The sequence below is a fragment of the Lithobates pipiens genome, unplaced genomic scaffold, assembly GCF_037356315.1.
Source record: "Lithobates pipiens isolate NorthernLeopardFrog02 unplaced genomic scaffold, aLitPip1_a1.2 Scaffold_13, whole genome shotgun sequence".
In the NCBI taxonomy this organism is placed as follows: Eukaryota; Metazoa; Chordata; class Amphibia; order Anura; family Ranidae; genus Lithobates; species Lithobates pipiens.
In genome coordinates, this window is record NW_027507718.1 from 288143697 (window position 1) to 288159493 (window position 15797).

The following is a 15797-nucleotide window of genomic DNA, read 5'->3' on the forward strand; positions in this document are numbered from 1 at the left end:
CATTTTTTAAAAACGAACATGGACTTTTTTTTAGACATGCAAATTTTGGCAAGTACAATGTATTTGTTGATTCACAATGCTTTTAACACTTGATGGGGCAAAGCCACTCCTTGAGCTTTGAAATTGAAAACCCTTAGAAGGAAATAGTTGATTGGGAAAACATGATGACTGTTAAAGAGTAAACCATTGTCTTTGTACCAGTTCTTTGTTCACTGGATTAGCATTAGAAGTACTGACTGGATTGGCTTTCTACAGCTTTAGAGTTCAGATTCCAGGTTGTGCATACACCGCAGTTCTACAAACAAACCTTTTTAAACTTGTTGGATCAGTGGTTAAAAATTGATAGCTGATTCTGCCTAAATTCTCTAGAAATTGAGGTTTCGTCCTGGAGAGGGCTCAGAGCCTCGGAGGTATCATCACAATGAATACATCAAGTCTTTTATGGATTCTTGTAAGCCTAGCCTGTGTCTGTATTGCAACGGTAAGAACAGCTTCTATTGAACTGATTATGTAATAACGCTTTGGTTTACAACTAACAAATCACCCGTTGAAAACATTTTTTTTATCATAATATACATACTCTAAATTGCAACTGTTTGTATATTTATTATATGTGTAAGCTAGAAACTTTCACCATGCCCATCAATCTAAGACCAACATGCAATACAAGACTAAAACTATTCACATAGCTGATGTGTGCAGGGCATAACAATGGTCATATATCTGATTGCTCAAGGGGATGCGTGGCCAAGGTTTGCCTGTTTGATGCCCCCTCAGAGGGCATAAAATAAAGATTGATCAATTCCAATAATTCAGATAAATATAGTAAGACATTTCATTTTAACTTTTACAAAATGATCACAAAAATCAGATGAATATGGTGGTTTATTTATTTGCCTGTTTATGGGTATATACTATACATGAAAAAAACAAAAAAACAAAAACACGTTCTATGATTTATCAGCACTAATGTATGACAATAAATCAGGCAGCAGTCTTATTTTCATGAGCCAGAGATACCTGCTAGTGATTAAACTGGTTAGAAAAATGCAATGAGGAGGTTTATAGAGTCTTAGCAATCAGTGCATTTCATATTATCTAGAGCTGATATGCTCTATTCATTGTAATTTATTACTAAAAGAATAGAGAACTTTAAAGGTGAATTGAATCTGTTCACTTCAATCAGCCAAACATGTATGAGCAAGGTTCCCGTTTTCACATGATTGAGTATATTTAAAAAGAACATAGCTTCACCTTATTTAAAGTACATGAATATTCAGTTTGCAGTATGAACATTCTCTACAGCTTTAGCAAATACTCATTACTCGTGCCCCTATGCCTTTAAGAAGGGGTGGGCACCCTTCAGTCCATCTACCCTCTATCTATCCATCAGAATGCATGTGTTTCCACTGTGGAGCCACTTAAAGGTTAGTGGGAGGACTACAGATACCAGGGTATCTTGGTGGGGCCGTGAGCTTATGGATGTATTTGCAGATGTGTGCAAACGAAACCCCTGTTTTTAACAGCCAGTTATAGGTGGAGGCAGTAGCTTACCTTTTTGTATGGTGACATTGCACACAGCAAATATAACTGCCCTCTATGACGTTCTTTTTTTTTTTCTTGTTCGGTTATTTTTATTATTGTGGTTACGGTGCAAATACAAAAGAAAAGGAAGCATACAAAGGCCTCAAAACATTTTCTTACATAGCAAAGTTATGCACCATAATACAGGGTTTATCATACCACAGAACACAAGTCAAATTAGTTAACAGATAACTAAATAATAATTTATAATAACCTATTATCATACAGGTCAGGAGGAGAAAGTAGAAAGGACTCCATGCACATGCAATCATTTGCTTGGTAGCATTTAAAATAAGTTAATAATCTTGCCGAGGCATGTAGAACATCAGCTGGGGGTTTATTGAGTTAAGCCTCTAGCTGGTCCTTGTGCAGATTACAGCCTAATATTATATGTATAGTAAAGACCCTGATCCAAAGCTTTTGGACACGTCCACCACGTGAAGCTTTGTACCCTTCTGACCACACACTTGGAAATATAGGGGTAAATACTGAGATATGTACATAGTGATTCTAGAGTATGTGAGGTACCATTTCAAAGGACTTTGTAGGAATTTGCAACAGCTAAAATGTTAAAAGAGGTTTTTGCGGTACCAATTGAGTTCTTTTATTATTCTTATCCCATCATACCAATCGCATTGTGGTAACATGTAAATGTGCACAATACCAGAGCACATGGTAATATACCTCCAAAATGCACAGATGTTGTGACTGCATTGTGCAGTGAAAGAAATTCAAAATGCACCCATTTTTTAGTGCTTTGAGGTCCGTTCTAGCTTATTCACATTGAATGCACAAAATGTGTGTTGCAGTGCAATTCATTTTGGTGTCAATGGGCCCGAAGCGTTAATTTTAGTTTATGTACATATATGTATATTTGTAGAAGAAGTTGTAGAAGTTGAAAAGTCAATCTGAAAATTACTGTTTTAGGAGACCGACCTGGAGCGGTGCTCATCTTTCTCTTGAAAATGACTGTTCTCAATTGGCATATTTTACAATGAACTGAAATGCTGTTGAGAAATACATTCTAGGATTGTGAAATAGGAGCTTTAAATGATTGACGGGAAGAGAGATGTTGTTGTACATTAAACTCTACAGATATTTTATTGCATCACACACTTATTTGTTTACGGGATTTGAGTATTTATCTTTTCCCTTTTAATAATGATGCCTTTGTGCTAAGTGTTACAATGCCATTCTGCAAATGATAAAAACTCTTTGTTATGTGAAGTTTGCTTTGCTAGGGATTTCTTGAGAAGTGCCTAATTTCCTGTACACACGGTCGGACTTTCCGATGGAAAATGTGCGATCGGATAGTGTTGTCGGAAAATCCAATTGTGTGTGGGCTCCATCGGACTTTTTCCGGCAGAATTTTCTGACTCACAAAGTTTGAGTTTAAATTCCGATTTAAATACATTTTGGATTCATTTAAATTTTGGCCCAAATTTGGGCCAAAATCCGTCTGAAAAAATCCAACGGATTTTGTCGTCGGAATGTCCGACCGTGTGCACGGGGCATAAAGCCCCGTACACACGGGCCAAATGTCGGGAGACAACAGCCAATAAAAAAAAAAATGTCTGACATTCAGCACCTGTGTATGTCAGTCTCTGTTTGACTGGCTTCTGTCGGACGTGCATCCTGGAAAACCAGCAGCCGACAACTTCCAATCAGCGCTCTCAGCCAATGGCACGGAGCACTGATCGGAGTGTTCTGGCGGGCGTTCCCCTGTCAAAACAGCTCAGCGGGGGAGATCGCTGTACTAATTCTGCATGATTAGTAAATCAGTCAGTTTTTTCCATAACACCTGCTGGGTTGCATGAAAAAAACCATGTGTAGGCTCCATCGGGAATTTTGTGTTGAATTTCCGACAACGCAGATTTGAGAGCTGGATCTCAAATTTTCCCACAACAAAAGCCGTTCTTGTAAATTACAAGTGTGTGTACACAACTCCGATGCACAAAATTCCACACATGCTCTGAATCAAGTACAAGACGGAAGCGCTAAGTCTGGTAAAACTAGCATTCGTAATGGAGATAGCACATTCGACACGCTGCACATTTTGAAATCTTTAAATGCAGCGCATTCTCTTCTTCTTTCTAATGCTAGAATTGTGAATTTGTTTTGCTGCTGATATTCACACAGAGTTCTCACAAACTAATTTCTTTATTATTTCTTGTAATCTCATGAATAATCATTTTAATTTTTTTCGCCAGATATCCAGAATAATGATTATAATTTTTGTTTATAGTGATCTGCTTTTTTTTTAATCAAGATCTTCTGTTTTTTTTTTCTAGTGATCTCCATAATATTTTTTGTTGTTTTGTGTGTCAAGTTACCACAACACCATTATGATCTTGTATTTTCTAACCTCAAGGAGGTTGGTTGGTGTTGGTGTCCCTTGTTAATTAAGGAATAGGCAGAACCGGCTGGCCATTATCCCGAAAGCATTCTCCACCACTCTTCTGTATCTCGCCAGCCGGTAGTTAAAAGCCCTCTTGTCCGGGGTGAGAGTCCTCATCGGGAACAGCCGCATCAGGTGATCACCCAGCCCAAACACTTCATCAGCGACAAAGACGAACAGCAGACCAGTCACGTTGTATTCCAGAGGTGGCAATCCCAAGCCACCACTCTGGAGCCGTCTGTAGAACTTGGTCTTGGGGATGACTCGACCATCCAACATCCGGCCATTCTTCCCCACATCCACATAGAGAAACTCATATGTCGCCGACACCACTGCCAACATCACAATACTATTAAACCCCTTATAGTTGTAATAGTATGACCCTAAGTTGGGGGGTGGGACATGTTTCCCATCTATTGCCCCTCCGCAGTTGGGAAAGTCCCACCGCTGGGCAAATTGGGAAGCCACAGTTTGCCATTCCTGTGGCATTAAAGGAAACTGTGGAGTGAAACAAGAAAAAAAAAATAGTACTTTTGCACATAACATTGCAAGATTTGACACAAACATTCTTGGCCAACATCAGTATAACATTTATTTGAAGGAGTATTTAAAGAAAAAGATCTAAGGTCCACTTATCAGATTTCTCACCCCCTCTGATGCCATTGTAAAAATTTTAGGGGGGGGAGATGTTTTAAACAGGTAACCGTCTCCACTTCATTGAGAGCTGAATACATAAATAATGTGTGTTACTTTGGCCAGCCCCTCCTTACTTACACTATTGGCATCTCACTGGACAGGTAAGAAGTGTCATAATACAAAAATATAAATACACACTGTACAAATTGAAGCACATTTTTACATTCTGCAATTACCTATCAAGATAATAGGAGAACAAAACTTTAAACAGTACCATTTGAAAGTATTCAGGCAGGCCCTTTCACTACATGCTTTGGTGAATTCATCCATAAATATGACCACAAAAGAGGTAGGTATAGTGTGTATGGGTTTGGCAAAGTCAGCAGATAGAGGATTGGTATGGGTTGACTTAGCGGTTGGGGGGAGGGAGGGTTCCAAATGATTTTGGGACCCCAAGAAAAAGCACACAAATAACATTTGTACACATTTTAGGGGGTGTTTAAGGTAAAGCACTACTATGGAGCTGCCAAAATACATTGTTAAGTGGCTGGGCTAGGTGTGTATGGGCCCAGGATAGCATGCTGGGGAGGTTAGTGAAGACAAATATGCATGAAGGACAAAAAAGGAACTTTAAAAACTTCCAGCATGCATGAGGATATAGAGGACATCCATAGCATATTACAATAATGGTAATAAGGGCATGATGAAATAAATAAAATACATTAGCAAACATTAAATACATAGAATGTGATGTTAAAGGAGAAATCTTACCTTAATATAGTCCTTCTGCAGGACCTGAATGATAGCAGACCAGGTCTCTGGAATAATGATCCCCAGAGCCTGGGGGTGATGCCTGTTGATGTCCTGCAAACTTCTCCCTGTCGCCAAGTACCGCAACGTGGTGACTAGCCTCTGTTCAGGAGTGATGGCTTGCCGCATGCAGGTGTCCTGCTTCGTAATATAAGGGGACAGCAAACTCGGACTCGGGTCTCCCAAAGACCCTACAATGTTACACTTCCGTGAGTGTGTCTATTAAGGCGTGGTCCATCCTTCCTTTCTCTTTAAATTTAAAAGGCTAATTTCCACAACAAATGTTGGATGTGAGCTTGTTGGTGGAAAATCCGACTGTGTGTATGCTCCATCAGACATTTGTTGTCGGACTTTCCACCAACAAATGTTGGCTAGCATGCTCTCAAATTTTCCGCCAACAAATGTGTGTTGTCAGATTTTTCGATTCTGTGTACACAAGTCCGTTGGAAAAAAGTCCAAAGTACAAACACGCATGCTTGGAATCAATGCTCACCAAACACAACATTAGCAGAAGGAGCCCAAAGGGTGGCACATAACTATTGAACTTCCTTTTTATCGGCTCGCCATACGTCTTGTACGTCACTATATTCGTAATTGTTAGCCAACGTTTGTGTGACCGTGTGTATGCAAGACAAGTTGTAGCCAACAACCTTCTAACAAAATTCACAGTTTTGTTGTTGGAAAGTCCGATCGTGTGTACAGGGCATTAGACTTTATCAGAGCCAGGAAAGAATTTGTCAAAATAGACAAAGGTCTACCCACCATGGATGATTGTCTTATCTGGGATAAGCCCCCATTTGAAAGCAAATAGTAGGTATTCTGGACGACGACCCTTCTTATAGGTACACCAACAGAGCCCTCCAGATATCTGGAGACACCGAATGAAAGAGAGGGAGGTTGTGCATTCATATGTCTGAGTTTATTGAGTGCGAAAGTAGCTTATATTCAGTATAGAACAAAGGAGGAGGAGTGGTTAGTTTAATGCATACGTGTCTAGGGTTATAGAGGTTTGTTACCTGATATATATTTATCAGGGGTTAGATAGGACATCTGGTCATTAGTCACATATCTTAGCTGATCGCCTAAGGCTAAACAAGATATACATTCCGAGAATAGGTTTGACCACAATGAACAAATAAAAACTTCTTACACAAGTTTGAACTTACACAATAAGGGACTTCATACAAAATAGCGGGGGTATACAAAATGGAATCATGATAGTTCATTCATATTGTTACAAAAGGCGCAGTTTATATATTAGATTACAAAACACAAGAGGCTTTTTACATGATCCTTTCACTCACTAAACTTTGGGTTGTAAATATTATTTAATCCCATCCCTAATACCAACTGCCTCTAATAGGCTATTATAAACATATTTATAACATTTATAACATTTGTCTGGCTGCAGCTTTCCTGTGTTTTTTTAAAAGGAGCGTGGTGCAGTTTGTTCACCGGTTCAGGTTCGATTCAGGTGCACATTTTTATTTAAAATACCTGAACCAGATTGAAAAATGCACAGGATTCTTTTTAAAATTGGACTGCAGCCGGCCCACAGATTGGGGTTGCCACCTTTTTGTCAAGCCAAACCTAAACACTTTAGCAGCGCACAGCAATTTTCTTTTCTTTTTTTTTTGTAGTGTGCTGGCTTTTTGGAAATGCTGCAGGCGTGAGGCTGGAGTGTGTCTACCCCACTCCCTGCTTCTCCCCCTCCTCTGTTGTAGCTGCAGGGTGAGCAGAGAGGGTTATGTGTTCTGCCAGGACAGAAGCCGCAGCCGCCACAAGCAAGAAATTCACTGGGAGCCGGAGTTAGGGTGGTGACGCTAGAGTGGCTTTTTTTTTAGTTGTTAGGACATGGACTTCAAGGCAATCATCATGGTGGCTTGGAGGGGGGGGGGGGCAGAGTAAAGACAAGCGCTGTGCAGTGCAGCTGAAAGAAGCCCTCCCTGGATTGGCACTGGCTCCATCCCCAGAATAGATTTCTGTGACAGTTGGTATGCTGTGTGTCCTGGATTCAAGTGGAGGCAAACCGGGGCATAAGTGTCAAAACCCAGACTGCCCAGGTCAATCCCATACAGATGGCATCCCTATCACAGATATGTGAACTAGTTCCAAAGAGAAGGCTGCCGGTTTACATGTCATGCTAATTGGATGTGGTTCCCTTTAGTATTCTAATAGTATCAAAGTCCCTCAAAATTATATAAAATACAACTGAAACTTTCAGCCATATTTAGCAGCCTGCTTACATGGCTTTTTCATCCCCTTGTCACATGATGTTGCAGTGGGTGTGAGTGGAACTGAAATCACATTAAAATTCTGACCTATGCAGGCAGTTTAAATTTAAATAGTGCTTAGTGAAGTTTTTCCTTAATGTAAACTTAGAATGGGTGGTGCTTAAACCAATAAACACACTGGCCTACATTTTCTGGCAAATAATTGTACAGATAGCCAAAGGAATGCTAGCAGACGGCCTTGTGCAAAATAATAATGCCAAGGCACAAACTGGAGCTACTCAGCAAGTTAATCAGCTTTCCATCAGTTTACAAATGTAGCACCCTCTAGGTAGTAAGGTGCTAGAAGGGGGTTTTTCTTTGGCAGTATAGGTAAATTTAGGCAGGCCTAGCTGGTTGCCTGGCCTGTTTATTTTCATTCTGGGCTGGGAGTGGCTCAGGGTAGCAGCTGATGACCAGAAAAAGAGAGAAATTAGACCATAGCGGGCTCCCACGTAATCACTTGTCAAAAATCTTATTTTGCAAGTCTATAGCTGGTATAACAAGTATGGAGAAAAAAGGCAGTCCAGTAAATGGAAAGTTTATAGTCTGCTGATGCATAAATGAAAAGGCAGTTCCAAAACACTTCCACAGAGTATAACAGTGTAATACACCTCAAACAATATCGAGAGTGGGGGATCTATATGGCATGGTATAAGTCCATAGGTCTTGTCCTATCAGAAGACACACACGTCAGCCACCAACTGTCTATATGGTCAGAGACTCTGAATATACAGGTAACATACCGCTCATGTCGCTCAGCTGTCCATCAGATCACCGCAATCATGCCATCAGGAAGTGTACAAGGGGAAGTAATCCACAGTGTAGAGGATGGCCACCATAGTGCAAGCAGACAGACCACAGGCGGAGCGGTTACCAGACAGATACTCGCTAAACAGTGTTGGTCAGCGTGAGGGAGCAAACACTCTTAACACATCCGGGTCATCAATAGTCTCCAAAGGGATAAGTCCGCACAGGCATCCAGCAGAGGGAGCTCTAAGTGAAAAATTCACCAGTATAATTGTGTCAAAATATTTTTTTTTACCTATATTAGCAGCTGATGACTCACAAGCAGCGTCACTTCGGGGTTGATTTACTAAAGGCAAAAAGACTGTGCGCTTTGCAAAGTGCAGTTGCACTCTGCAAGAGCAGTTGCTCCAGAGCTTAGTAAATGAGCAGAAGCTCTGCTGACTTCCATCATCCAATCATGTGAAAGCAAAAATGCTGTTGTTTTTTATTTTCCTTGCTTGTGATTGGGTATTATTTGCAAAGCGAAGCCTTACCTCATTTAGTAAGCTCTAGAGCAACTGCACTTGCAGAGTGCAACTGCACTTTGCAAAGTGCACAGTCTTTTTGCCTTTAGTAAATCAACCCCTTTCCTTTTTTCAACCTCCACCTTCTCACCCTGAGCCTCCAGAACTGCCACAGATTTGGGGCAGAGGTCTTGGACCCTCTGTCCAGTGGCAAGTGCCTCAGCTGGGGAAGTTCCTTGTAACTCCACAGATGCTGCTGTTTATGCTGGGTAGAGCTCTGTGATGTTCTGCCCTGATGCTAGCTCTTTTGCTGGAGGCTCACTCAGTTGTCCTTCCTCAGCAGAAAAGTCAATTAAATCACAAGTCTCTGGTATTTCTGAAATTGCAGGGCACAGTGCCAACATTTTGGCAGGTGCCTCACAATCTATAGCATCCTCTGATGAACGGTCAATTAAATCCATACATTCTGTGGTCTGTGGCTGGAGAGATGAGCCGACTGCTCCATCTCCCGTACCCTTATCCAGCTGCTGAACAAACGCATTCCTCCATCCAAGATCATCCCATGCAGAAACAGGATCATCAATGTCAGTCAGCACTTGCTGCATCTGCCATAAGACCTCCACGTCTATAACTGCGAGGGCAGGTTGGCAAACCACACTGTTGTCAGCTGTTATTTCCTGATAGTCCCAGGCAAAGGGAGCCCAGACCTGCTGCTGAGCAAAATCTAGCAGCTGTCTGTAGGCAATCTCCAGCTCCCATTTCTGATTGGCTAGAAACTCCAAATCTTCCAGTGCCCACGGAATTTCTGAGACATTCAGCATCCCATCTCTGTATTCCAAGATTTCTTCCAAACGCCACTCCAAATCGCTCCCAAAGACAGGGTCCTGTGACAGCCTCTCTAATAACAGTCCCAGGTTGCCATAGCCAAAGTCTTCTGTTGGGGTGTCATCTGCTGTCCACGGGCACACTTGGGCTACATACCAGCGGAGGGCTCTGTAGCTCTTGTCCAACCACATCTCCACCTGGATCAGCCTGGTTAACTCAGCTTTCCATTCCTTATGCGGTTCTTCCCCCAAAAACACCATTCGCACTTCATACTGCGACCAGAACCTTTCCTGGGAAGAGTAGAGAATTTTCCCCTGGTGTTGCTGCTCATGGGCTAGGGCTTCCTTCCAGAGTTCCCAGCGGATAGAATCATACCATCCCAACAGGACCTGCTCTGATACTGGTCCTCTGTTCTGTATCTGCATCTCTCGCAACCTCCATCCGAATTCCTCTTCCATGGCGGCTGGTATCTGTAGCTCTCCTCTACTGCTATCTGGACCTTGGATCCAGGTGGAGGTTTGGATGTTCCAACATTATGATTATTTATTTATAATATGCAATATACAGGGTTCCCAGAGTCTGTGTGTTTTGGGGGGGACATGGACTTAACTCCAAAGTAACATTACTTCAAGGTCCCCAGGCATACACCTTACCTTACTGGCCAGATCAGCCTGAAAAAAGCCTAAAAAATGCAGCTACCATATCTAACAATTATCTGTAATCTTATATTATATATTGTATCATATTTTTAGGTTTAATATAACATGCAATATAACTTCAATGCAATGGGGTAAACCTGGCCTAATAGAAATTTATTTAACGTAATAAAAAATACAAAAAAAAAATTATTATTTTTCCTGACTCTACTCACAATTGAGAAAAAAAAGTTTTGGCTTTAGGGATACTTTAGATAAAATAATTTGCTATGTAAAAACTGCAGAAACAACATGAGAATATATTCTGTATGTGACACAGAATTCCTGAGAAATTGGGTTAAATATTTATTTAGCTATATACACATTCAGTGGTCAGGGTTTCATAATAGGTTACTGTAATCTCAGATAAACAGATTTTTACTTTCTTCTAAACTAGGACACTTCAGTCAGCAATGAACAGAGAGTAAAAGCCATAAAACAACCTATCCTTATCAAAAATGTAGCAACAGCACTTTTGAGAGTCCATGTAAGGAAAAAAAATGCACAAACAACCAATGTATTTTTGTTTTTAACCACTTCCATACCGGGCCTCTTTCTGGAACTTTTTGTTTACAAGTTTAAATTCGTATATTTTTTGCTAGAAAATTACCCAGAATAACCAAACATTATATATTTTTTTTAGCAGAGACTCTATGGAATAAAATGGCGGTCATTGCAACTTTTTACTTCATACGGTATTTGCGCAGCAATTATTAAAACACTTTTTTTGGAAAAAAAAACAGTTTCATGAATTAAAAAAAAAAAACAGTAAACTTAGCCAATTTATTTTGTATAATGTGAAAGATGATGAAATTCTAATTAAATAGATACCTAGACATGTCACACTTTAAAATTGTGCACACTGCCGGTATCATTCAGATATCTTGACTCAAAGTCAATGACGTCATATGACGTCCTTTGGCTGGAAGTGGTTAAAAAAAAACTGTACTGATGATATCGGTCTTTGGCTCAGTGACTTTTTGTTGCTAAGCAGCTTGCAGGACGTTTTTAACCTTCGAACATATTGAAAGTATAAACTTTTGGCACAATATAAATTACTAATAATCTGAAATTCAACAGGACTAGGGATGAGCTTCGTGTTCGAGTCGAACGTACGTTCGACTCGAACATTGGCTGTTCGGCCGTTCGGCGAATTCCGAACGTTTGGGCCGTTCGCGTCAAAATTCGAGTGACGCGCGCGCGGACCACAATGCACTGCGGTGGCGCAGTGCATTGCTGCCCCATGATTGGCCAAGCATGCACTGTGACCCCGCATGCTTGGCCAATCGCAGCGTCGGCAGCGAGGAGAGCCATGATTGGCCACAGGCATCCTGCCTGTGGCCAATCATAGCTCAGGCTGTGTAGTGCACGCCCCACACTATATAAGGCCGCCTTTGAGGCGGCTTCGTGTAGTGTGTTACTTAGCATCTGAAGCAGTGGGTGTTCTGTGTACCTTCAACACAGTACACACCAATCGTTTTTGGCTGATTTCCTATCTTGCTGCTGTGTAGTGGTTGTTGTCTGTGCCCTGACTGCAGTATACACCACTATATTCACCTCACCTATAATGCTAGTGATCTAGCTTTAACCACTTAACAACTGCCCATTGCCAATTAACGGCTTCAGGGCGGTTGTTTAACTCTGAGAGGCCGTTAATTAACGGCCTCCCAGAATTCTGCTCTCGCGTGCCCCGAGGTGTGCGCACTCGAGAGCATCCGTGACCGCCGGGTCGCATCACGGATAACGGTAAACGGCCGCTCATAGCGGCCGTTTACCACGTGATTGCTCCGTCAAATGACGGAGTGATCACTTGGAAACAAACCGGCGTCATGTTATGACGCCTGTTCCTCCCTCCCCTCTCTGTACCGATCGGTACAGCGGAGGGGAAAGAGATCGGTGTCAGCAGCGATGTGGGCTGCATCTGCAGTGCAGTTTAACCCCTCAATTCCCTGCCAATACTCTGCAATACCAGTGCATACTCTGCAGTACCCTGCCATTACTCTGCAGTACCCCGCCATTACTCTGCAGTGCAGTACCCTGCCATTACTCTGCAGTGCAGTACCCTGCCATTACTCTGCAGTACCCCCCATTACTCTGCAGTAACCCCCATTACTCTGCAGTACCCCCCAATACTCTGCAGTACCCGCCATTACTCTGCAGTACCCGCCATTACTCTGCAGTACTCCCAATACTCTGCAGTACCCTGCCATTACTCTGCAGTGCAGTACCCTGCCATTACTCTGCAGTACCCCCCCATTACTCTGCAGTAACCCCCATTACTCTGCAGTACCCCCCAATACTCTGCAGTACCCGCCATTACTCTGCAGTACCCGCCATTACTCTGCAGTACCCCCAATACTCTGCAGTACCCTGCCATTACTCTGTAGTACCCCCCAATACTCTGTAGTACCCTGCTATTACTCTGTAGTACCCCGCCAATACCCCGCCAATACTCTGTAATACCCTGCCATAAATTGCCATACCCAGCCATACTCAGAGATACCCAGCCATACTCGGTGATACCCTGAAATACCCAACCATAGATGCCCCCCACCCCTCACCACCCTCCGGTGCTTCTACCAACTCGCCAGTACGATCAAAGCCAGAATCTTTTTTTTATTTTTTATTTCAGGCTTCCCAGCCTAGAGGTGAGATGTGGGGTCATATTGACCCCCCAGATTTCACTGTAAAGAGGACCTGTCACCCCATATTCCTATTACAAGGGATGTTTACATTTCTTGTAATAGGAATAAAAGTGATCAAAAATATATTTTTGGGGAAAAAAATGTCAAACTAACATAAATAAAGTAAAATGAACAATAAAAAAATAAAATAAAAATTAAAGCGCCCATGTCCCCATGTGCTCGCATGTGCCACACATGTGAGGTATCGCCGAGAATGTTAGAGCGAGAGCAATAATTCTAGTCCTAGACCTCCTCTGCAACTCAAAACATGTAACCAGTAAAAAAAAAAAAATTAAAGCGTCGCCTATGGGGATTTTTTAAGTAGCGACGTTTGGCGCCATTCCACGGGCATGTGCAATTTTGAAGAGTGACATGTTTGATATCTATTTACTCAGCATAACTTCATCTTTCACTTTATGCAAACATTGGGCTAACAAGTGGTTAATAATAGAGCTTGCAGTCAGTAGTGTTAGGAGATAGTGCGTGCTGTCTGCGTGCTCTGTACCCAGTACATACCGCTATAATATAGGGCAGGCCCCTACTTTCAAACATCCAACTTACAAACATCTCCTACTTGCAAACGCAAGGAGACAGCAGCAAGTGAGATGAAAAAAGATGGACGACAAAACAAATTATACAGGGGTGATAACCCTTCCCTATGTTTTCCAAAAAGCTTAAAGATAGTTTTTTTGACTGGAGCTACACTTTAAAAATGTACCGGTTGAAAATGACAAACAGATTCAACTTAACACAACAAACCTACACAGTCCCTGTCTTGTTTGCACCGCCTGTATACTGCTGTTCTGAGTATATAGGGCCTGGGGGCCACACGCATTTCCTTTTTTTAATATGGGTACGGGGTTCCCCTTAATATGCGTACAAGACCCAAATAGGCTGGTAATGGGCAGGGAGGGCTACCCATGCCATGTTTCTCAATGATTTTCAACCATATTGCAGGAACCAGATATAACATTAAAACCGCAAGCAGTTTTAAATGGTGTTATTTCCGTTTAATGTCATTTTGTGCAGGGACTGTTCTAAACACGGGAAACACGTGGCACTTCACAGGCATACTACAGACACCCCCCAGGCACCATATTTAAAGGAATATTTCACTTTTTTTTTTCACTTTAATCGTCATTAAAATCAGTGCTCCCGCCAAAACGGCAGTTTTTAAAACTTTTTTTTGCAGTGACCCATGTCCCCTGAGGCAGGAGGCAGGTCCCCAAACCCTTTTTAGGACACTATCTTGCATATTAGCCGTTAAAATTAGCACTTTCCAATTCGAACGTTCGAGTCCCATAGACTTCAATGGGGTTCTAACGTTCGTACCGAACGCGGGGGTCGTTCGCAAGTTCTGGTGCGAACCGAACCGGGGGGTGTTCGGCTCATCCCTAAACAGGACAGTATATAGAGAGTTAACCTGGGTGCACACATCAAGTTTTTTTCCATTAACCAGCAGGTTAAACGAAAAAAACTCAGATTCTTGCATCAATTCAAATGATGTAATTAGAGGAATCTCCTCCACTGTGCTGTTGTATTCTGACAGCAGGGACCCCCATCAGAATATACTAATTAGCACTGAGCGAATTAAGATTTCCAACAGGACCATTCAACAGAAGCCGGAGAAAGGGCTACATAGGCTGGACTGGCCAAATTTCTGTACGTGTGTACCTGGCTTAAAATGGCTGTTAAACCATGGAGTGTCTTTTCTATAATCCCCAATAACTGATGTGCCCAGTGTATGTGATTTTGTAAAAATAAGCCATTCTATACTGTATTTCCAAGTGCCTCTCGGCACTCACGTGACTTCTCTTCACTCCCAGTCTTACAGCTGCAGCGGGAGCAGTGTTGCCAACCTCCCACATCATTTTTTGCTGACAAAACATGTAAAATTTACTGGCAGAGCACATTTTTTACTGACAACCTGAAAAATGATAGAACCTCCTATTAAAAAACTGGTATTTAAACAGTATAAACACAATATGGAAACATCGACCATACTCCTAACAAGTAATTTGCATTGTTTACACTTAAAAAGTCCACACAGCCTGACAAATTACGAGACCCTGTTTATAGACAGTTGTAAAAAAACACAGATTTTTACAAACTGTCAGTAAATTTAGTGATGGTTGGCAACCCTGAGCAGGAGGGGCTGAAAAACCCCTGCTGACGTCAGCGGAGAGGAGGAGAGAGGTGGCCGGTCACATGAGAGCCAAGCTCGGAAATACAGTATAGAACGGCTTATTTTTTACAAAACCACATACACTTGGCACATCAATTAATGTAATAGAGGGGATTGTAGAAATGCTACTTAAAAATTATAGCAGCAGTCGGAGCTCATAGGCAGGGAGGGGAGGAGGGAGGAGGACAGAGAGCAGAGAAGAACTGCAGAAGACGGAGGCACGTAAACTGACCACAGTGTCAGGGCTCAGCAGCCATGATAAACCGTGGTCAGTTTACAGGGTGGCGGGCCGAACCAGTCAGGATCAGCCAGGTATTTCAGGTGATACAGGGGACAATTACCGTGCTGTTGTTCATGCTTTAAAGGAACAGGATCTTTTTTTTCGCACTTGTACATTTGTGTACGTGCATGTGAACATCGCTGGTACAGCACAAGAAACGCGGAGAAAGAAGACCCC

General features: G+C 42.0%; 1 protein-coding gene across 3 annotated transcripts in view; it reads left to right on the top strand.

Moving 5' to 3' along the window:
* The first annotated feature begins 238 nt into the window (after positions 1–238).
* The window catches only part of CFI (complement factor I), a 57870-nt gene continuing 42311 nt past the window's right edge, over positions 239–15797 (top strand). For 2 of the 3 annotated variants that reach the window (XM_077476727.1, XM_077476725.1), the window contains exon 1: positions 239–481. In XM_077476727.1, coding sequence (XP_077332853.1) covers positions 422–481 — 60 coding nt within the window. In that variant the 5' untranslated portion in view covers positions 239–421. The remainder of the gene's footprint in view (positions 482–15797) is intronic. The other variant, XM_077476724.1, reaches the window with a different exon arrangement.